At 39.0% G+C, this 24,296-nt stretch overlaps 1 protein-coding gene across 1 annotated transcript in view; it reads right to left on the bottom strand.

Annotated features, from left to right (window-relative positions):
- The window catches only part of snd1 (staphylococcal nuclease and tudor domain containing 1), a 1,008,210-nt gene that overhangs the window by 836,288 nt on the left and 147,626 nt on the right, over positions 1 to 24,296 (bottom strand). The window contains exon 11 of the mRNA XM_073066877.1: positions 17,052 to 17,138. Coding sequence (XP_072922978.1) covers positions 17,052 to 17,138 — 87 coding nt within the window. The remainder of the gene's footprint in view (positions 1 to 17,051; positions 17,139 to 24,296) is intronic.

Below are 24,296 nucleotides of genomic sequence, written 5' to 3'. Positions count from 1 at the left end.
TGGTGACATATATGTACTTTGATAATAAATTTACTTTGAACAAAGTCTTATACAAAAGGCTAGTCTAGGAGGTTAGGTTGCAAGGGAACAGAGAGAGAGCTGACTAACTGTATTCGTAATAGACTCGATTGTTGTGAGAAGAGAGTGACAGTAGGTTATTTCACGAGAAATCAGCAACTCATAGAGATTGGTGCTGAAGCCTTTGTGGCATTATTTTATATAAGCAACTTAGATGAGAATGCATAAAACATGGTTAGTAAGTTTGCAGAGAATGCTAAACTGGGTGGTCTCATCAGTGGGGAAAAAAGTTATCAAAATTTACAGTGTAATCTTAATCATCTAAGTAAATGGCCTGAGATTTGGGGAAGAGCACTCAATCCAGATTAAGTGTGAGATGTTAAGACTTCAGGAAATCAAAACCAAGATAGGACTTGTGCTGTGAATAATGGCCCCCAGATAAAATTCTTTACACAGAATTGTTAGAATTCTCTTTTTCAGAGGCAATGTCAAATCCAATTGAGATTCAAGGCTGAAAGTGATATTTCTGAACAATTCAGATTTAACAACAGGGCAGGAAAGCAGCCATTAGGCCTGGGATCAAACATGGCCTTGATGCTCGTTGCCTGCTTCTGCTTCTAATACCGTTCACTGCATATAGGTACCTTTCATAGTATCTCAAACGCCACTTTGCAAACTAAGGACAATTAAAGGTGAAGGTTCCTCCCCCAAAGAAATTTTTGCTCTATTTTGCTCTATTTTTGCTGACACACCCAGAATCGACAAGAGTATTTTAATATAAAAGCACATTTATTTTTCTCATATTTTGGAGGAATCCTCTCAAATATGTAGCTAACTTGATTGAGCAAAAAGATTAAAAAGCAAGTAACCAATCTGAAGGAAGCTGAAGAGGAATTCTGACATTCAAATTGTGGAGTAGAATTGTATATATCATTATGTGAATGAGCTTAAAGAGCAGTCAGTTAAGTTAAAGTCAAAGGAAGGGAATATCTGTAAAGGAAGCAGGAGAGAATCAGAGTGGCTGTCATGCTAACAGGTTTCGTCATTTCCTGAAAATTGAAATGACATTAACATTCAGATATGGTCTTTGGTAAACAACGTGCCTGGCAATTTAAATAACAGCATGCCAAGAATGAAGAGGTTTTCTGGTTCTTCCCGCCTACACTGCCATTCAATGAGATCATAGCTGATCAACTTCAAGACCACGTTCCAAACCATACCCACACTTCAAAACTGGTCTTTTTAAATGTTTCCAAAGCCATATCATGTGGATAACTCTAAGAATTCACAACTACAGTGCACTGAAATAGTGTTCAGCCCACACACCTATTTTTACTGTCTCATCTTCTAAATTAAGTATATTCAAGTAGGATTTTTGAGCAAATGTACAAAACAGTGTGCATCATGTCAAATCAAGAGAAAAATTCTGAAGTGACTTAACAATTTACTAAAGATTAAAAACCAAAATTGTGAGGCCAAAAAAAATTCATCCCTTTGTAATTACTACACTAACTCTCCTCAGGTGCAATGTACTGTACTTACCTTACTAACTCACCCAATTTGTCGAAGTAGAAAATTGGAGGAGCATCTCTTTTCAGTGAATTCATAAGAATAATCTCTCCCCTTCCCTTCCCCCGTCCGACAGTATGGTAGGTTTTCAACAGACCAAACCAAAATACAAAATAACATTTAAGACAAGTCAGGAAAATGCTAATAGATAAGTACAAATCGTGGAAAGGATACAGACCATCTTAAAGGCACTGAACGTACCTTGGAGCTCAGTGCAGTCCATTGTGAAAAAGTAGAAAAAATATGAAACCACAGACACACTGTCCAGGTCAGGTCAACCACATCACAGGAGAAGAATGGCACTTGTTAGATTCTGCTGTGAGGCCAAGTCACTCAAAGTGCAACTAGAGATGACGTTCATGGTTCCATATCTCTAAGGCTCAAAAAAGGGCATTTACTGAAGAGTGGTAAGGAAGCAGCCCTGGCTTTAAAAAATACGATATCCTTGCCCATAAAGATTTTGCAAAGTGTCACTTAGAAGATACCGTAAAGATGTGGAAGGTGGTCTTGTGGTTGGATGAGAGGAAAGAGAAACTTTCTGACCTCAACTCTGAGTGTTATGTGTGGCGTAAATCTAATACTGCGTAAATCAGCCAGGTAACACAATCCTTGCTGTAAAGTATGACAGAGGCAGCATCATGCTGTGGAGATACTTTTCAGCTGTAGGCACTGAAAATCTGATCAGAATTGATGGGAAGATGAATGCTGCTAAATACAGAGAGATCTTGGGTAAAAACCTGCTAGCCTGTCAGAAAGCTTAAACTTGGGAGGAATTCGTCTATAAACAGGACAACCACCCAAAGCCATGGAGTGGCTTCAAATGAAGAAAACTGATGTCCTCAAGTGGCCCTATTAGAGTTCAGACCTTAACCCAATCGAACATCTCTGGCAAGAATCAAAACTGCTGTCCACCGCCGCTCCCCAACTAATCTGTTACAAGGAGGAATGGACAAATCCTGTTTCATCATGTAAATCCTGCTTAAACACTTATCCAAAAGGACTACTGGCTGTAATAGCTGTAGGTAGTTGTTCAACTACCGGTAAGTATTGAGCAAAGGAAGATGAATACTTCTGAATGGCTGACATTACAGTTTTTTAATTTTTAGTTTTTCATGCTTTGCAGTTTCCTGTTTTTTTTGCCTCCACTATGAAAAAAGGAGCATATGATGAACAAATTAAAATTCCCAGTTAAATTGATCAAAATCACTGGTTGTAATACTCATTTATATGTGAACAAAGGATTGATGTCCGAATAATTTTCAAGGCACCATATCTGAGAAAATAAATATTTCTTCAATCCTCGATGGCATTCTAAAAATCCAGTATTGTGCCAACCCCAGGAAAATAGCCCCTCAGAATTAACACCGATTTCCCCACAAATTCCACCTGCTTCAATGAGAGAGCCTGTTGAATCTCTACAGAACAGAAACATATCATATTCAATCTCCACTCAAAAGGCAAGCATCCTATTCCATCTATAGCCTAATGGACTTTAACTATATCACCATGTATCTCTACTTTAAAAAATGTGAGCAAAGTAGTACTCCAGGTACGGTCCAAAAGATAAATAATCATAGCTTGAACTGCTTGCTCTTAAACTCCCCCTTGCTGCAAACATAATTGCTTGCTATACCTGTACATTAAATTCCGAGTTTTGTTTACAAGAACACCAAATTCCCTGTTTTCCTATCTTTAATAGATTTGCACTATTTAAAAAGAGATACATAATTTTATACAAGGCGCCTTTCACATCATAAAATGCACATGGTTTGTCAAGATAATGTGAATTCAATGCAACTCCAACCCTACAGCTTTATCACAAGATGACAACCTTCATCATCCTGGCCCTTCTACCTCAATTAAACCGTAACAAGATTTCCAAAAAGACTATTCAGCAATGTTCCTTCAGGCAATATCTCAACCACAGAATAATTATAAAGGTGATAAAAATATGACCCAATTCAACAAAATATAAAGGGTTAGAAAAGAATAAGTCAGGAGGGGCTTATAACTGAAAAGCTTCTGAAAATGAATAAGACATCTGTCCTATGTCAATTTGCTTGAGAGCACTATCCAATAGAATTTTTGTTAATAGCGTTTACTCAATTTCAGTTTGAATACAGAATACATTTAAAAATAAACAAAGCAATCTTCGGTTGACAAAAACTCAATTAAGTTAGCTTATACCATCTCATTCTGATTGAATCCTTTATAGCACAAACAGCATTAGTTCGAATCCCTGTGCAAAGTACTATATTGTGCATAAAAGATCTATACTGCTTACAGACCAAGTAGCAAATTCACAGTAACGTAGTAAAAATTGCAAAAAATGTGTATCAAAGTGATACATCTTCACAGCAAAAAAGCCTGAACGATTGAAAGGGTCAAAATCCAGGATAAACTAGTTGGTCCTGTTCACCCTGTACACATCAGACTTCCAATATAACTCGGAGTCCTGCCATGTGCAGAAGTTCGCTGATGACACGGCCATAGTAGGATGTGTCAGGAATGGACAGGAGGAGGAGTATAGGAAACTGATACAGGACTTTGTGATATGGTGCAACTCAAACTACCTGCGTCTCAATATCACCAAGACCAAGGAGATGGTGGTGGACTTTAGGAGATCTAGGCCTCATATGGAGCCAGTGATCATTAATGGAGAATGTGTGGAGCAGGTTAAGACCTACAAGTATCTGGGAGTACAGTTAGACGAGAAGCTAGACTGGACTGCCAACACAGATGCCTTGTGCAGGAAGGCACAGAGTCGACTGTACTTCCTAAGAAGGTTGGCGTCATTCAATGTCTGTAGTGAGATGCTGAAGATGTTCTATAGGTCAGTTGTGGACAGCGCCCTCTTCTTTGTGGTGGCGTGTTGGGGAGGAAGCATTAAGAAGAGGGACGCCTCACGTCTTAATAAGCTGGTAAGGAAGGCGGGCTCTGTCGTGGGCAAAGTACTCGAGAGTTTAACATCGGTAGCTGAGCGAAGGGCGCTGAGTAGGCTACGGTCAATTATGGATAACTCTGAACATCCTCTACATAGCACCATCCAGAGACAGAGAAGCAGTTTCAGCGACAGGTTACTATCGATGCAATGCTCCTCAGACAGGATGAAGAGGTCAATACTCCCCAATGCCATTAGGCTTTACAATTCTACCGCCAGGACTTAAGAACTTTTTTGAAAGCTATTATTAATGCTTTTTGAGATAGTGATTTAGATGCATATCATATTTTTTACTGAGTTAAGTATTGTATGTAATTAGTTTTGCTACAACAAGTGTATGGGACATTGGAAAAAAAGTTGAATTTCCCCATGGGGATGAATAAAGTATCTATCTATCTATCTATCTATCCTTTTCATAAATGGACATGCACTCCCTCTATAACATGCTTGGATCTGCAGAGTTTTTTTCCTTTCTTTTCCAGCTTGATTTTGGTATGGACTTGGCAGTACATCACACTGAGCATCAATAAATAAGGAATAATTGCTCCAATCAGCCACACTTATCAACAATTTCAGAGGCTTAGGCCCAGAAAGAAATAAAATCAAAATACAACTTACCCCAACAAGCTCACTTAACTGAATGAAATCTACAACACCAGATGAACCTTGCACAACTACATTGAACAGTTTCCAACTTGTCCAATAGATATAAAGCTAATGGTAATGTAATAAGAAAGCTTGAGCAAAGTATTAGGGCTATGATGATCCATTACTTGACGCTAGTCGAAAATGAAACAAGATCTGCAGCTGACATGCTGGTCAAGATAATCATCTATTTTAGTAGTCCAGCAACACACACAAAACACTGGTGGAACACTGCAGGCCAGGCAGCATCTATAAGGAGAAGCACTGTCAATGTTTCAGGCCGAGACCCTTCGTCAGGACTAACTGAAAGTAAAGATAGTAAGAGATTTGAAAATAGGAGGGAGAGAGGAAAATGCGAAATGATAGGAGAAGACCGGAGGGGGTGGAGTGAAGCTGAGAGCTGGAAAGGTGATTGGCAAAAGGGATACAGAGCTGGAGAAGGGAAAGGATCATTGGACGGGAGGCCTAGGGAGAAAGAAAGGGGGAGGGGAGCACCAGAGGGAGATGGAGAGCAGGCAGCGTGATGGGCAGAAAGAGAGGAAGGGGAAAAAAGGGGGGAAACTAAATATATCAGGGATGGGGTAAGAAGGGGAGGAGGGGCAATAATGGAAGTTAGAGAAGTCAATGTTCATGCCATCAGGTTGGAGGCTACCCAGCCGGTATATAAGGTGTTGTTCCTCCAACCTGAGTGTGGCTTCATCTTGACAGTAGAGGAGGCCACGGATAGACATATCAGAATGGGAATGGGACGTGGAATTAAAATGTGTGGCCACTGGGAGATCCTGCTTTCTCTGTCAGACAGAGGTAGGTGTTCAGCGAAACTGTCTCCCAGTCTGCGTCAGGTCTCACCAATATATAAAAGGCCACACCGGGAGCACCGGACGCAGTATACCACACCAGCCGACTCACAGGTGAAGTGTCACCTCACCTGGAAGGACTGCCTGGGGCCCTGAATGGTGGTGAGGGAGTAAGTGTAAGGGCAGGTGTAGCACTTGTTCCACTTACAAGGGTAAGTGCCAGGAGGCTTCTCCTTATAGATGCTGCCTGGCCTGCTGTGTTCCACCAGCATTTTGTGTGTGTTACTTGAATTTCTAGCATCTGCAGATTTCCTCGTGTTTATTTTAGTAGTCAGATTGGTAAAGAACGGACCACGGTTCCTCCTAAATGAAAGAGTCATAAGTTTTAAGGTCAGAGTTAGCTTTAGCAGCTCTGTATTTTCAATGAGTTACCACATTGTAATGGTCATGTGCATTGTGATTCTAAATATAAGAAAATCACAGTAGTAAAGGAACAAACTGTTTGACCACATTTAAGGAGGTGGCTTGGGATGACACTTCCTGCAGCAGACAGAAGGGAGACCCCTCTGTAATAACCACAATAGTTTGTCTGCTATTTTGAAGATGGTCATGATAACTACATCCTTGATATCCTCTGCAATATCCTTCTCTATCCAGGTGTCAGATCAGGTTGTGAATGTGTCTGAAGGTTTAGAACTTCCACAGGGATATCATCTGCTCCTGAGGCATTATCATTTTTCATTTGCTAACTTCCTCTGTATTCTCAAATAGGATATCTCTGCTTGAAAAGGGGCAAAGCCTTAGACTTGAGGTTGATAAGAGTCAATTTATCAGCAAACTGTTGGACCTTCAGAATTTTCCACCAATCATCCATAGAACCATAGAACATAACAGCACAGAAACAGACCTTTTGGCCCTTCTTGGCTGTGCCGAACCATTTTTCTGCCTAGTCCCACTGACCTGTACATGGACCATATCTCTCCACACACCTCTCATCCATGTACATGTCCAAGTTTTTCTTAAATGTTAAAAGTGAGCCCGCATTTACAACTTCATCTGGCAGCTCATTTCACATTCCCACCACTCTGTGTGAAGAAGCTCCCCCTCCCCCCCCAATGTTCCCTTTAAACTTTTCCCTCTTCACCCTTAACCCATGTCCTCTGGTTTTTCTCTCCCTCAGTCTCAGTGGCAAAAGCCTGCTTGCATTCACTCTATCTATACCCATCATAATTTTATATACCTCTATCAAGTCTCCCCTCATTCTTCTACGCTCCGGGAATAAAGTCCTAACCTATTCAACCTTTCTCGATAACTCAGTTTCTCAAGTCCCAGAAACATCCTTGAAAATCTTCTCCGCACTCTTACAACCTTATTAATATGTTTCCTGTAATTTGGTGACCAAAACTGCACACAATACTCCAAATTCGGCCTCACCAATGCCTTATACAATCTCACCATAACATTCCAACTCTTATACTCAATACTTTGATTTATAAAGGCCAATGTGCCAAAAGATCTCTTTACTACTCTGTCTACCTGTGACACCACTTTTAGGGAATTTTGTATCTATATTCCTAGATCCCTCTGTTCTACTGCACTCCTCAGTGCCCTACCATTTACCTTGTATGTTCTACCTTGGTTTTTCCTTCCACAGTGCAATACCTCACACTTGTCTGTATTAAACACCATCTGCCATTTTCCAGCCCATTTTTCCAGCTGGTCCAAATCCCTCCGCAAGCTTTGAAAACCCTCCTCAACTGTCCACTACACCTCCAATCTTTGTATCATCAGCAAATTTGCTGATCCAATTTACCACATTATCATCCAGATCATTGATATAGATGACAAATAACAATGGACCCAGCACTGACCCCTGTGGCACACCACTAGTCACAACCCTCCACTCAGAGAAGCAATCCTCCACTACCACTCTCTGACTTCTCCCATTGAGCCAATGTCTAATCCAAATTATGTATTATGATTATGTCTAATCCAAAACCTCACCATGTATACCTAGCGACTGAATCTTCCTAACTAACCTCCCATGCCGGACCTTGTCAAAGGCCTTACTGAAGTCCATGTGGACAACATCCACTGCCTTCCCTACATCCACTTACCTGGTAACCTCCTCGAAAAACTCGTTAAACATGACCTACCACGCACAAAGCCATGTTGACTCTCCCTAATAAGTCCCTGTCTATCTAAGTACTTGTAGATCCTACCTCTTAGTACTCCTTCCAATAATTTACCTACTACCGACGTCAAATTTACCAGCCTATAATTTCCTGGATTACTTTTAGAGCCTTTTTTAAACAACGGAACAACATTAGCTAACCTCCAATCCTCCGGCACCTCCCCCGTAGATACTGACATTTTAAATATATCTGCCAGGGCCCCTGAAATTTCAATACTAGTCTCCTTCAAAATCTGAGGGAAAACCCTGTCAGGTCCTGGGGATTTAACTACTCTGATTTGCCTCAAGATAGCAAGCACCTCCTCCTCTTCAATCTGTATAGGCTCCATGACCTCACTACTTGTTTGCCTTATTTCCATTGACTCCATGCCAGTTTCCTTAGTAAACAGAAATGCAAAAAACCTATTTAAGATCTCCCCCAATTCTTCTGCTTCTATACATAGCCAACCACTCTGATCTTCAAGAGGACCAATTTTATCCCTTCCTATCCTTTTGCTCTTAATATACCTGTAGAAGCTCTTTGGATTATCCATCACCTTTACTGCCAAGGTACCTCATGTCTTCTTTTAGCCCTCCTGATTTCTTTCTTAAGTATTTTTTTGCACTTTTTATACTCAAGTACCTTATTTGTTCCCTGTTTCCTATACATGTCATACATCTCTCTCTTCTTCATCATCAGAGTTCCAATATCCCTAAAGAACCAAGGTTCCTTATTCTTATTCACTTTGCCTTTAATCCTGATGGGAACATAAAAACTCTACACTCTCAAAATTTCTCCTTTGAAGGCCTCCCACTTACCAAAGACATCTTTGCCAGAGAACAACCTGTCCCTATCCACGCTTTTTAGATCCTTTCTCATTTCTTCAAATTTGGCCTTTTTCCAGTTTAGAACCTCAACCCAAGAACCAGATCTATCTTTATCCATGACCAAGTTGAAACTAATGGTGTTATGATCACTCAAACCAAAGTGTTCCCCTACACACACTTGCGTCACTTGTCCTAACTCGTTTCCTAATAGATCTAATATTGCATCCTCTCTAGTTGGTACCTCTATACATTTTGTGGCATTGTGATTGGATGACTAATAGCATTAACAATAAATTTCAATGCACTGTAACAGGTAAGTGGAAAAGCAGAGCCACATGAGATGTAGCAGTGCATACTACAGATGATACATTACCAACCATTTAAAAAGATAGTGCAGGATATACTTATCCATGGATTGAGCAAAGTGGTTTGTCCTGTATTCTAGAGAATATTGGCCCCAAGTGCATGGGAGAACAGGCCGTAAGGAAAAGGAAAGTCAGGAGTCAAGACTTAGTGAGCCAGATACCAAACAGTCACGATTTCCAACTTGTCAGACTGAGTTATCCCAGTTTTATAATACCATTCTCCCTCAGGTCCCCTATCTTTAAAAATCCCAATTTTTCAGCAACGTTTTGTTACTGTCATTGCAAGCTTTACTATTGCTAATACAATTTTTATCTTTTTTCTATGTCTCAATTCACACTTACTCAAGAGCCAAGAGTCACTGCTACTTAAAAAGAGCAACTAATTTATCACATTCTACAATTCCTTTCAGTGTGCCCATGGTCCTTTCTATCCTCTACCCTCACATCCTTCATCCACTTAGTACTGTCCACGTACCTCTATGTTTGGCTGTCATTGATCCATTCTATAATTGCCCCCTACCCAGAAAAGATGTTCACTCTGAGGGGAAAACAGCTCCTCGCCCCATGTGCTTTTTAAAAATGATTACATCCATTGATAGGGCTATGGCTGACTGCAAGGCGGCAACTTTTATTTCATGCCAAATATTCTACTACCTCTATTCAAACTTGTATGGTGGTAGTGGGTCTGTTTCCTTAAAAATCCAGTAATGCTTCTTCTCAAAGCAATTCATTTTGTTTTACCCTTTCACACATTACTTAAAATCTTTGCTTTCACGTCAAGTTAACACATCTTTGCTGTTTTCTTATATCAAGCTGGATTGAGGGAATTAATCTTGTGATTGATTTCAACCACCTCAACTTTTATTCTCCTCACAAATACAAAGCCGTCCTTTATTCTCTGCAATTAAACTGTCTTCAGACTTCTGTGGCCACCTTCTAGAACCTGCCACTTACCATCACTGACATCAACAAAACCCATCATGATCAGTTCCTATTCCCCTTCCTCCATTCAACTTTTCACCTCTATGTCAGAGCAAAGTAATTTCCACTCAACTGAAACCATTCTAAGACAGCTGAATGGTTTAACCATTTATTGCCAAAACTGTATGGGAACATGAAGCATGACCAAGTTCTGCTCTTCATTTCGTAACCTGTTACCAATTTATTGTTATCCTTGTTACCCCTGGCCTTGTCAACATCTGATTGAATAATTTTCTCACAGCCCTTCCATCCTTCTCAACATTAGTTTATTGAACAAAGACCATCCTCCCCCCATTTATGTTACCCATATCATCAGTTCAAACTTATGCTGATATCCCCTCTTATAAATCTCATTTTAATCTCTATTTTGCTGTGTCAGAACTTACCAGATCTATGGAACATAGCTGCTGAATCTCTATAGATACAAGCTCACAACAACAATAACGAAAAAAGCCTTATCAAAGTCAAAGGCATTAAGGAACAGTTCCTTACAACCATTTCCAAGCCATTTAGTGTATAAAGTGCATTTTAATTATAAGACCACATTTTTCATTTTAAAATCTTTTAATTAATTATTATTGAAGATTAACAAAAAATATACATTAAGTCAATATATTATGTACAATAAGGAATTAAATTAGCAAACAACTGATTAACAAAGCTAAGCAATATATCAATAATAATGAGAAAATAAAGTGTTAAGATTTTTTTTTTGAACGAAAAAGGGAAAAAAGAACCCCTACTAACTAAAAAAAAACCCCTACTAACTGAAAAAACAAAAAAAAAACCCAATGGGAGCACAACCCCAGAATATACATCATACAAGCTTCCATAAAAAAAACAACAATCCACCAACTCAAATCCACTTAAAGAAAAAAATTGGAAGGAAACCATATTAACTAACTCGAATCAGATGATAGTAGCGGGCAAATGAACCCCACCTTTTCTCAAAATCAAATCAAGGATCAAAAGTTTGACTTCTGACTTTCTCCAAACTGAGACCTGAGAAAACCATTGTATCAAAGAAGCATCTTTCCATTTCAACACTGAAATTGAAACTCACTTCTTCATTGTTCATAATGCCCACTGTGAAAAGCACAAAACTCTGTGCAATTGTAGGGAAACATCACTTTGCCCATTCCACCTATTAAGCCAGATTCCCACGACTCCAACTTTAGACAAATATTTTAGTCATGTCATTTAATCATAATCATTTAACATTCAATGTCCTTTTTATAGAAACAACTATGGTAACAATTTATTCTGCACTCTTGTTATTGTTATAACTTGTGCTACCTCAGTGCACTGTTGTAATCAATTACTGTTATAATATATGAGCAGTACGTAAGACAAGTTTTTCATTGTACCTCAGTGCAAGTGACGATAATAAACTAATTTATCAATTTACATGTTCTTTAGAAATAAATTAAAATGTAGATTCCAATACATCAGCATTGATGGCTTTGAACTCAGGTTATTTCTGGATTACCAACATCATTACCTGTTCACTTATTCAAAGCTGCTTCTGCCACCTTGTGGCAACTGAATGACATATACACACACATTTTTTATCTAATCATTTTAATCAGTAACCCGACAGTAATTCATCAAATTCTTGCATTTTGAGAGGTAGAAAGTCACAGTGAAAACATTAACATCTGCACAAAAAAGCATGTTGTGTTATTAAGGAAAATGGCTCTAAATATTTAATTCTAGCATGTATTTGTAAGAACAAATAACATATATAAGGCACACTGCCATATTGCAGGTACTGCAACTCCCCACAATAAGAAACCAATCTAATCTCTATCCACTCAATGTTCAAAATACTAATGTTAGGTTACCCCTGAATTATGCCACTCTGTGCAACAGAAGCCATCCTTACAATTCAATACATACCTTCATATGCATATTAAATGTATCTTTATTTCTTCACCACGACTGGCATCTGTTCCAGAAGTTCAGTGCCCAAAACTCACATAATTGCATCACTTTCACTCCTTGCTAATCCAAGCAGGGAAAAAACAATAATGCCTTTACTTTTCTTATTCCTACACAATGCACTTCAGATCAAAGGAAGACTCCTCAATTCAAAATTACCTGTTTTTTGCTCCATTACCCTTTCTGTATACGTCTGTAACTTCTGCCCATTCCCACGTTAAAGTAGCTCCAAATTCAAGAAAATGATAGACAAGAAACAGATCACTTTTCTAGATGAAAGTGAGGGGAGTTTGCTTAAAAATAACCTCAAGTGCAAGGATCACATAGAACATTGAAGTTTATATTGTACATCTCAATCGTTTTTACAGCAAATCATCATTATCAGAATACTTTGCACATTCATACTCACATCATTCTACAGATGTGCAGTAGAGAGTGTCCTAACAAGCTGCATCACTGATTGGTATGGAAACTGCACTGGGACAGGCAAGATGCCTCTACAAGGGTAATCACAACTGCCCAACACATTACTGGCATGAGTCTGCCCACCATCAAGGACATAGATACAGAAAGATGCAAAGGGCCAGTATCATTATGCTCATGGTCTATTTATCAGACTCCCTTCAAGTCAGGAGATTACGTAGCACCCACACCAGGACCACCAAAATAAAAAACAGTTACTTTTCCCAAGCAGTAGGGCTGATCAATACCCCCTAACTGCACTTCTTTATTATTTCTTTGTCAGTCAACTTATATACAGCCTAGCGGCACTTTATGGACATACAATCAATGCATACAAGCTATCCTATTTATATTTATCATTTATGATTGCTATTGTGTTCTTTACCCTTTGTACTTTTTACGTGCTGCATCAGATCTGGAGTACAATAACTTTGTTCTCCTTACACTTGTGTACAGGAAATGACATTAAACAATCTTGAATCTCATGCTACAGGCAGCCAATGAACACTGTCCACATCCTACCTGTAGCCAATCAAACTGCACAAATAGGATGAGCAATGGATCAATGATTCTTTAAACATTTTCCACTTGGCACCAACCTACAACATCCTCCAATGTTTTCTGTTTACATCAGTAATAATGAGTTCAAGGAAAAATCAAGTACCCATTTTTAAATACAACCAGAGTAGCTTTGCTTTCTATTTTGAATCAACCAAATAACACTTTTTGTTGCAAAAGCCTTAGGGGGGATGACAGAACCAGTGTCATCTGGAGGGGTGTTGGATAATGTTATTCACACAGTTGGAAAGTGCAGATTGTCAAAACACCTCAATTCAGCTTTCATGATTTACCCCAGCATTCCAGGCCATATTTTGTGATGAAATCATCACTGCCTGCTGTTCAAACAAAAATATTCAGTGTCATCAGCTGCTTCAAACGATAAAAAAATCCCCTTGCCAAAGACAAACAGCTGATGACACTGCATATTTTGGTTTAAACAGTAGGCGTTGATGAGTTTGTCACTGCAAATGACTTTGAGGAGTGACAGCAACACTGACACATACACATGAGCAAGCAATGGATCACAAAGTGAATGCAATTTCTCTGGAGTCAGAGTCCATCTACTCACTGAATGGTGCACCACAATCAAGGATAAATTATTTATCAGAACACCAACACAGAATACACAAATCTAAATTGATCTAAATCAACAAAGGAAAAGAAATAACAGCACTCTTTGAACCTACTCAAAAACAGAAAATGATGCACTAAAGAATCCAACTTATTTCCTTTCAGTTACATCCTACTCAAATTAATACCAACTGAATCAGTGTAGTTTATCATCTGACACCTCATCATTTTTTCCATATAACTTAATGAAAATATTGCTTACAAGTTTGACATTTCTAGTTTTAAAGATGGCAATAATAAGTTTGCAGCTATGCAGATTGGGAAAATCCTGGCACTACATTTAGGCTACATCCACACTAGACCAGATAATTTTGAAAATTTTGATAATTTTGAAATTTTGAACCGGTTTTGCATAAAAACGATAGGTGACACTATGCGTTTTTAAAAATATCTCCGTCCATATTGAAACTGAGATTTCGGCAAATCTCATCCTACTGCGCATGCGCAGGACACATCTACCGAAAACAAGCGACGTGTTTGGTGCTGAATCTCACTGTGAAAGTGCGTGTTTGTTCAGTTACAGACTAGAAAAATGTAAACGACGGGCAGCTGTTGGCTCTCGTGCAGGAGGGCTTGAAAGTTAAAAAAAAACAAATACTGGAGCGTATGGAGGCAATCGACAGGGAGTTCACGGACTGTATGAACCGGCTGACGACGAACATTGAAAAACCGTGTTGCATTAATAAAGCACCTTGTTAAATGTATAAAACATGTCTGCATCAATGTTATCTTGTATTTCCATACAATGTTACATTAGACTGTTACACATCTATTGTCAGAGAAGTACTTGCATAAATAGGTAAACCACCTTCAAACAAGCAAGGACAGAAAAAAGGGCAAAGTGAGTATACTTATTTAGTCCTGACGAAGGGTCTCGGCCCGAAATGTCGACAGCGCTTCTCCCTATAGATGCTGCCTGGTCTGCTGTGTTCTACCAGCAGTTTGTGTGTGTTGTTGTTTGAATTTCCAGCATCTGCAGATTTCCTCGTGGATACTTATTTATTCAGTAAGTTATGGGTCAAAGTATTTCGTGAGTACATTTCTAACTCTTCTGGCTTCAGTCTCGTTGTCGTCTGTTCTGAAATTATTGGGCTGTGTTCAGGAAAACAATGAAATAGCGCGCTGCCGTCTGACAGTGTTTTCAGATTTCTCCGATTACCCCGTCCACACTGATCTGCCCAAGCAGCGTTTTCAAAAATACACACTTTGGAGAGTGTTTCTGGAAATCTCCGGTTTTGGGGGATGAAAACGCCGTTTCAGGGTGGACGAAGGGCAAAAACGAAGAGAAAAGGCTTTGGTTACGGATTTATCCGGTGTAGTGGGGATGTAGCCTCAGTAATAATCCCAGCTATGCACAATAAGCTTGCAACCTGAACCTCGTCAAACATGAAACTATGCCTGCAATCCTGCTATGAAGACGTAGCAAAATTATCTTTAACTGTATTGGATGGTAAAGAGAGATGGAATTCAAAGTGAATTAAAGCAATTAATACTGAACAGCCAAGTATTTAGAGCTATTACAGTGAGCAAAAAAAATTGGAGCAGTTGTCAGTGAATAATAGGTTTCTTTCTCTGTTCATTAGAGTTTGTAAATTAATTTAAGTATAATTTTAATACTTAAACAAAATACCTTTCACCAAATGGCCTGAAACAATGCATATGTTACTTTTGAGATATTGTAACTACAATGATACTGCAACATTAATATTTTTACTTCATTGTTTATGACAGGGATACTTTAGACTGTAGCCCAAGCCACAAAAAACCACACAACCTCAGGTAGTTCAGTTCTATTTACTTTTTAACTCCTAATAGAATATTTTGTTTTGAGAAATGAGAAACTCAGAACAATAAAGTAAGGCCATAAGACATAGATGTAGAATGCTAAAATTGCATTTGCCTTCCTTGCTATTAACTTAACTTGCAAGTTAACCTTCAAGGAATCTTGCACAAGAACAAGTCCCTTTGCATCTCTTATTTCCAAATTCACTCCCCATTTAGCAAATAGTCTATTCCTTCCACCAAAGTGCATGACCATACACTTCTGTACACTGTTTTCCATCTGTTACTTTGCCCATTCTTTTAATCAGTCCCAGCCTTTCTGCAGACTTACTGTTTACACAACAATGCCTGCTCCTCCACCTATCTTTATATCATCTGCAAACATTGGCACAAAGCACCCAGATCATTGACATACAACATGAAAACTAGTCGACCCAAAATTGACCACTGCAAAACACCACTGGCCACCAGCAGTCAACCACAAAAGAGCCTGTTATCTCCTCAAAGAATTCATATAGATTTGTCAGGCAAGATTTCTCCTGAAGGAAACCATGCGGACTTCAGCCTATTTTATCATATGCCACCAAGTACCCCAAATAATGGATTCTCACACCTTGCCACCAACTGAATGCTTCTTCGTCTTAAGGAATACTCTCAGATACTGCAAGAAATTCAGCTCTGAATTCAACCTGGATGACAGTGTCATGCTGTACATTCAAACAGCACACTGGGGGGTGGGGGACAATATAGATCATCATGCTGTTATGGCTACAGTAAAGTCTCTAACAACTATGTTCCTTCACCCTTATCTAAATTTATTGCACATTAAACAAGACACTGGTAATGGAATTGTAATACCAGCACCAGGTTTAAGCTCTAAGTTGCACTCCACTGTTGAATTTTACACTCAGAATGAAAATTCATGGTGCTACATTTCATAGAATTGTCTTACAATTTAGCAAATTATGATTCAGTACCCTAAACACACAACCAGGCCATAATGCTGCTCCATAATTTCAATCAGGATATGCATAAATTTCTGTATTAATGCACATTTCTAAAAACAATAAAACATGGCATTTTTAATTATGCAGTACATTAGTTTGAAGTGTTTGTGCATGCTTATTCTGCTTAGCAAACTATACGCAGAACCTCCCTGCGCCACACCCCAATGTCTTTTGTTCATGCACAAGATTGGTAAATTTTATCTGCAGGATAATAGAGATAAAGGATAAAGAAAAAGACAGGAGTTGTAGCTCATTCTTTCATGTATGTGGTTGCATTAAAAACTCAAGTGCCAGCAAAAAAGAAAACTTCAACAGTACTTATGAATTAGGACAATTCTTTTTTAGGCTTACCTTTTTGCCAATCAACTTCTTCCTTAGAAATTCTCGGGCCTCAAACATGTAAGGAATATCATAGAGAGGTCGCAGTTTCTTTCGGTCCTAGGGATAAAATAAAAGCAAAATTGTTTCATATAGTGTAAAAGATAAAGAGCATGTGAATAATTTGCTTGTTAAAAGAAGCAAAAAACCAAATGGCCAGATAAAATGCATCTGCTATAATTTTGAACGGACTTTTACCCTTGGGATCTCATTATTAAAAATACGCCCTCTTTACTGCTTTAAAGTCATTGTTGTTCAACAGAAATGCAGCAAGCATTATTTATTTGATTTACTTTAAAACCACAAAGTTTCATTATTAATTACAAGCATCTTTACATGTTTGCCAATCTTGAAAGATCCTTTTGCTTTCTTATACATAGAATATTCACTTTTGTACATTTCATGTTGCTTTTAATGTGCTGGAAGTAGTTCAGAGACTATTTATTGGACCAGTACTGAACTAGTTGGCAGATTGGTTCACAAGAAAAGGTTAGACACATCAGGCATACATCTGCTGAAGATGGGAAGAATGAAATGCAACCTAATTGAAACACAAGATCCAGAGAGGTCTGGATGGAATAAAAGAGAGAGAATATTTAATCTAAAATTACAACTCACTTTTAACAAAAGTAGGTCGCCCATTTAAAACACTTACAAGATTTTTTTCACATTGCATGATTAATCTTTTGATTACATATTCACTAACTTTGATCAGCTAACACAGATAGTGCAAGTTACAATCAAGTTACCTACATGTGTTCCCAATTCATTATAACCCTGTGTTTAATGGGGAAACAAACAAAATTAGTAATATTAAACAGGATGAAAGATTGATATGACAGAAATAGTAAATAATTTAAAACAAATTGTCTTTACTTAGTATAAAACTTGAATGGCCAAAATTATTTCAAAGTCAAATTCAAAGAAAATTTTAGAAGTACATATACAGGAAAATAAATTAGAATTTATGAAAATATATACCTAAACAAAGGCAAACAACCAAAACTGCAAATAAAATAATTAAATAATATTGGTGACAAGAATTGTAAGGTTCTTGAAAATGAGTCTATAGGTTATGGACTAAGTTCAGAGTTGAGGTGAGAAAAGCAATCCATGCTGGTTCAGGAGCCTGACAGTTGTAGGGGACTAACTGTTCCTGAACCGGGTGGTGTGGGACCCAAGGTTCATGTACTTCCTGCCCAACAGAAGTGAGAAGAGAGCATGGTCTGGATGGTAGGGGTCCTCTGATGATTGATGCTGCTTTCCTGTGGTAGTGCTCCCTGTAAATGTCCTCAATGTGGGCAGGGTTTGTGATGGACTGAGCTATTCCACCACTTTCTGTAGGCTTTTCCTTAAGATTTTGAGATCATGTATTTCAGAGCTGGAAAAAAACAGAACTAATCCATTGTTACATGCATTCTAAGACAATGCAAGTTGGACTACGGGAGTAGCAAAGTGAAAGAGGCCTCACTGGATGAAAGGATCCAACATAAAGTCAATGATATCAGAATAACAACCACTGGACTCAAATGGTGGCCATGATGCATGCAGTTGTTTGGAACAAAAGAAGCCGAAACACCACTAATGATTTTTTCAAAATTTGTTTTAAAAACAGAAATACAAATGTATTAATGGAAGACAACAATATTACTGCCATCTGAAGACTATTTACCCATATGTATAGGGCAAACTTCATGGTGGATGGGGTACTGGAAAGGCAAAGAAGGAAGGAATGTGGCTTTTATTGAGCACCTTTTACATCTTCACAAAAAACTAAAAATGCTTAATTTAATTATTTTAAAGTGGAATGACAGTAATAATGCACACAAATACACAATTCAATTCACCCAAAATCCTACAAACATCAATGAGAAACAATACCGAAAGTTACAACCACAAAACTGAACATTTATCCCAATCTGCCTCTGTCAACAAATAAGCGAAGTCTTTTCTATATTTATCCAAGAATCAATTGTAGTAATGGTGGCTGTGACAAATATTGATTAAGACACTAAGGACACTCAATTTCAGTATGTTTAAGAGAAGAACCATAGCCAGACTGCTTGATAACTTGGCAAGAGGACATCACTCAGTACAGGGCACAAATTCTGAACAGAGATACAAGTGCAAACAAACGTTAACCCACCCCCCCCCCCCCCACCCCACATTCTACATCTCATCTCCGACAAGTGTGAGGTACTCAAGATGTTTGTCTTTCTTTGAATTAGTTTAATGTTTTGAAGTTATAAAACATAATACTGATAAAGTATTTTTAAAACAAACACAAGACAGCTATCAACCTATTGACGGGCAGCAAGAAGGTCAAACTAAAAAGCCAAAGAGGAGCGGCGAGTAAAAAAAAATACAGCCCAATGCATACAGAGATTGTCCAGTTAAAAAATGAAAGCAGTAAACACAAGAATTCAGCGTTCATGCAAGAGTGAGTACCAGGTGACAATTATCATTTTTAAAAAAAGAAATGGTTGGCTTCATCGGAAAGAGGCATGTTTAACTCCACAACAGATCATGTATACTGAGCTAATGGAACAGTGTTTTAAAGCAAATGAAATAGCCAATGAGAAACAAGTACCAATTTTGCTGAGTGCATTGGGTTTAAAAGCATAGAGTTTGCTTCAAAGTTTGACTGTTCCAACAAAACCATCTAAAATTAGCTTTGCTGATAATGTGAATGTGATGCAGGAATACTTAAAACGGAAACCATTGTTGATGGCAGAACATTTAGGTTTCATAAGCAGAAGCAAAAAGAATGGGAGTCCATTTCAGTGTAAGAGGCTGAATTGAAGACGTTGTCTGAGCATTCTCAGTTCAGAAACAAGAAAATCTGCAGATGCTAGAAACACACACAAAATGCTGGAGAAACTCAGCAGGCCAGGCAGCATCCATGGAAAAAAGTATAGTTGACATTTCAGGCCAAGACTCTGGCAGCACTGGAGAAAAGAAGATGAGGTGTAGGTTTAAAGAGTGAGGGAGGGAAGAGAGAAACACAAGGTGATGGTGAATGAAAGAGATGTCCTCCTTTTTCAAAGAAAGGAGCTTCCCTTCCTCCACCATCAACGCTGACCTCACCACATCTCTTCCATTTCACACACGTGTGCTCTTACCCCATCCTCCCACCGCCATATCAGGGATAGGGTTCCTTTTGTTCTTCCCTACCATCCCACCATCCTCCGCGTCCAGCACACAATTCTCCAGAACTTCTGCCACCCCCAACTGGATCCCATCACCAAACACATCTTTCCCCACCAATGACTTTTTCTTTCCCCACCAATGACTTTTTCTATGTGACTCCCTTGTCCATTCATTCCTCCCTACTGATCTCCCTCCTTAACCTTGCAAGACACCTGCCCCTACACCTCCTCCCTCACTACCAATCAGGGCCCCAAAAAGTCCTTCCAAGTGAGACAAAACTTCACCTGTGAGTCTATTGGGGCCACATACTGTGTCCAGTGCTCCCGATGTGACCTCCTGAATATCAGTGAGACCCAACGTACACTGGAAAACCATTTTGCCGAGCACTTACACTCTGTCCACCATAAGAAACGTATTCACCCAACAATCGCCCATTTTAATTTCACTTCTGATATGTCAACCCATGGCCTCCTCTACTGTCACAATGAGACAATAGACAGCAGGTGCAGGAGTAGGCCATTCGGCCCTTCTAGCCAGCACCGCCATTCACTGTGATCATGGCTGATCATATACAATCAGTACCCCGTTCCTGTCCTCTCCCCATATCCCTTGACCCCGCTATCTATAAGCGCTCTATCTAACTCTCTCTTGAATGCATCCAGAGACTTGGCCTCCACTGCCTTCTGGGGCAGAGCATTCCACATATCCACCACTCTCTGGGTGAAAAAGTTTTTCTGCATCTCTGTTCTAAATGGCCTACCCCTTATTCTTAAACTGTGGCCTCTAGTTCTGGACTCACCCATCAGCGGGAACATGCTTCCTGCCTCCAGCGTGTCCAATCCCTTAATAATCTTATATGTTTCAATCAGATCCCCTCTCATCCTTCTAAATTCCAGTGTATACAAGCCCAGTCGCTCCAATCTTACAACATATGACAGTCCCGCCATTCCGGGAATTAACCTTGTGAACCTACGCTGCACTCCCTCAATAGCAAGAATGCCCTTCCTCAAATTTGGAGACCAAAACTGCACACAATACTCAGGTTGTTCCTCCAACCTGAGACCACACTCAGGTTGGAGGAACAACATCTTAGTAGCCTCCAACCTGATGTCATATGTGATGTGATTTCTCAACGTTCCAGTAATGACCCTCCCCTCTCCTTCACCATTCCCCACTCCCTTTTTCCTCACTCATCTTATCTCCTTACCTGCCCATTGCCTCCTCCTGGTGCTCCTCCCCAACCCACGCCTTTTCTCTCTTCCATGGCTTTCTGTTCTCTCCGATCAGACTCACTTTCCTCCAGCTCTGCATTTCTTTCACCAACTTCCCAGCTCTTTACTTTATACCCCCCCACCACTCCCAGTTTCACCTATCACCTTGTGGTTCTTTCCCCCCTCCCCTACATTTTAAATCTACTTATCTTTTTCTCTCCGGTGCTGCCAAAGGGTCTCGGCCCGAAACTGGCTGTACTTTTTTTTCTATCGACGCTACCTGATCTGCTGAGTTCCTCCAGCATTTTGTGTGTATTGTCAGTTTCGTGTGGACTTAATGATGCAATGGGAGATTGTTTAGTTTGTGGATTCTTACAAGAAAGCATTCAAAAAGTACAACTCACATTTAAAAGAGTAGTTGAAATTGCACAGAGATGCAACTGAGTTGCAGTCAGGAATGAAAATGAGTGTGAACAAAATTGCAGTGTCTAGACAGAGGCCACCCTTGCTCAACAAATTGTGTTATCAGTGTGGCAAAGGCTCACATACACCAACTAAAACAGATTTAAAGATGAAATTTGTAGAAAATGCAACAAAGTAGGAGCATGTTGGGCAAACAAAATAAATGGACCTCACAAGGAAGAGAAGCATATTTTTTTTAAAATGCCAAGTTGCATTTACGAAAACAGCACTAATCTGCATACTGTTGATGAAAAAAATGTGATAATGATGAGTGAAACAGGACTGGCTAGCCTTAAGATTAACAATGTGAAAATTAACAATTGACAAGCAATACAGCTTATGCCAGAGGTGAACTGCAAATTAATTACAACATAATTGAACACTGCTTCAGCTGTTTCAAAGCCAGGACCAACAGGCTCTGAGACAGCTTCTTCCACCAGGCCATGAGACTGATTAACTCACGCTGATTTGAGTGTATTTCTATGTTACATTGACTGTTCTATTTATTATAAATTACTATGATTACATATTGCACATTTAGACAGAGTCATAACAAAGATTTTTACTCATGAATGTGAAGGATGTAAGAAATAAAGTCAATTCAATTCATTCTACAGAATTATTTTGAACGGCATTTCAAAGATACTGAACTAAAGCCTGCAGATATCCAACTAAGAACTTTACTGGAGGAAAAAAAATAACTCCTGTGGGATTGATGTTCATGACAGTGAAATACAACCACCAACAAGCCACACTGAGGTTGTAAGTGGTAAAAATCGGAGAATCAACATTGGGGAGACACAAATGGCTGAGACAACTACAGCTTAGTTTGAGATCCATCCACCATTTGCATGCCACATCCCCTACAATGAAGTCAACTGAAAGCAAAGTAAGAAAGGTACTGAATGATGTCACAACCATCTCCATGCTGAAGACGTGGATACCCATGAATCATTGCCCACCAGAGGATAAACAGGTGTCTGTGCCTCTGGTTGGACAAATTATTGAACCAAGGAAGACCTTGCTGCTCAGTGAAACTAGAAGTAACAAAAGCAGTAGTCCGACTATTACAGTTTTGTAAGCAGCATATCTGAGGAAGCTCTGTATGTTAATCAGGCAGCTACTTGTGAAATCTGACTTGGTTTTAAGCTGGAAGAGAGTTCAAGGAGTTTCAGGAAGTTGTAAGCATTCGGCTTTTGTGAGTACAAAGAACCAAAATCTACTCTGCGTACATTAAGGTAATTTTAATGTTCATGAGACAAAAAGCCACTTGTAAAAGTAGAAGCAAAAACCAAAGCCATGCTAGAGGAAAAAGGAAAGGAGTCAATAGAGATATGAAAACAAGAATATTGGTCAGATGACGTTGTCGATGTAGAAACCAAGATGAGGGGTCAGATCGTAAAAGGAGCAATAGAAGAATTAATGAAAGAATACTCCACTGAATTAAATTTGCCTTCCCAAGGCCAAGATGCACAAGCTAGAAGAAAACGTAAGAAGAAGAAAGGTGGCTACCGCTGTCAGAATCACTTCCTGCTGTCTCAAAGTCAACTCCCACAACCACTACGGAGGAGGCCGTAGAACCTAAGATTGTTTTTACAGCCACAGGTCTCACCTGCCAAGCAGTGATGCCCCTTATCAGGAAAGATGTTATCCCATAAGAGTAAGAAATCCTCCACAATGATTAAATCTTTAGTCCCGAATGGGACAATTTAAAACTTCCTTTGAATTAGTTTAATGTTTTGCAGTTATAAAACATAACACTAACCATGATTTGCCTCTCCCTGCCTCCTTCCCAATTTCAGTCCACAATAGACACATATCAGAATCAGGTTTATCACTCACGTGTCATAAAATTACTACAGCACTGTGTCTTAGGCATCCAAACACGTACGTGTTTACAACTTTTGCACAGTATTGCAATTACGATGCAGACCCAGTAATCAGAAAAGGATTGGATGCGACCAAAAGCTTTATAAGATACTGTACATAAGGGTTAGCATGAAACTGAAAACTTAAGGCTAAAAGGATTTTCAAACCCAGTATAATTGTATAACTAGGGATTTAGGATGCAAAAACTGGAAATATTCAGTAATGTAAAATCAGGTTGCTGTAAAATTCACAGCAATCTGACCATTGCCCGGTGGAAAATAAAAGGAGTTTCTCCAAAAAAAAAACATCGATCTTTAGTCACAGAATTGTTTCAAAACATTCCCCCCCCCCCCCAGAGAGACACAATCCGTTACTAAAATATACTCTAATTTTAGAATATAGTATCAAGCCACCAGTTCTCCCTTAAAACATAGCACTATTTTTAAATCATTTCTAATTTTAAACAAGTCACAAAACTATTTAGCTTGAAAATACCAAAAGGAACATGAATTTGGTGTCAGCTTGC

The sequence above is a fragment of the Hemitrygon akajei genome, chromosome 14, assembly GCF_048418815.1.
Source record: "Hemitrygon akajei chromosome 14, sHemAka1.3, whole genome shotgun sequence".
Taxonomy (NCBI): domain Eukaryota; kingdom Metazoa; phylum Chordata; class Chondrichthyes; order Myliobatiformes; family Dasyatidae; genus Hemitrygon; species Hemitrygon akajei.
The sequence above is the reverse complement of the archived record's forward strand: the minus strand, read 5'-3'. Positions and strand labels throughout refer to the sequence as shown.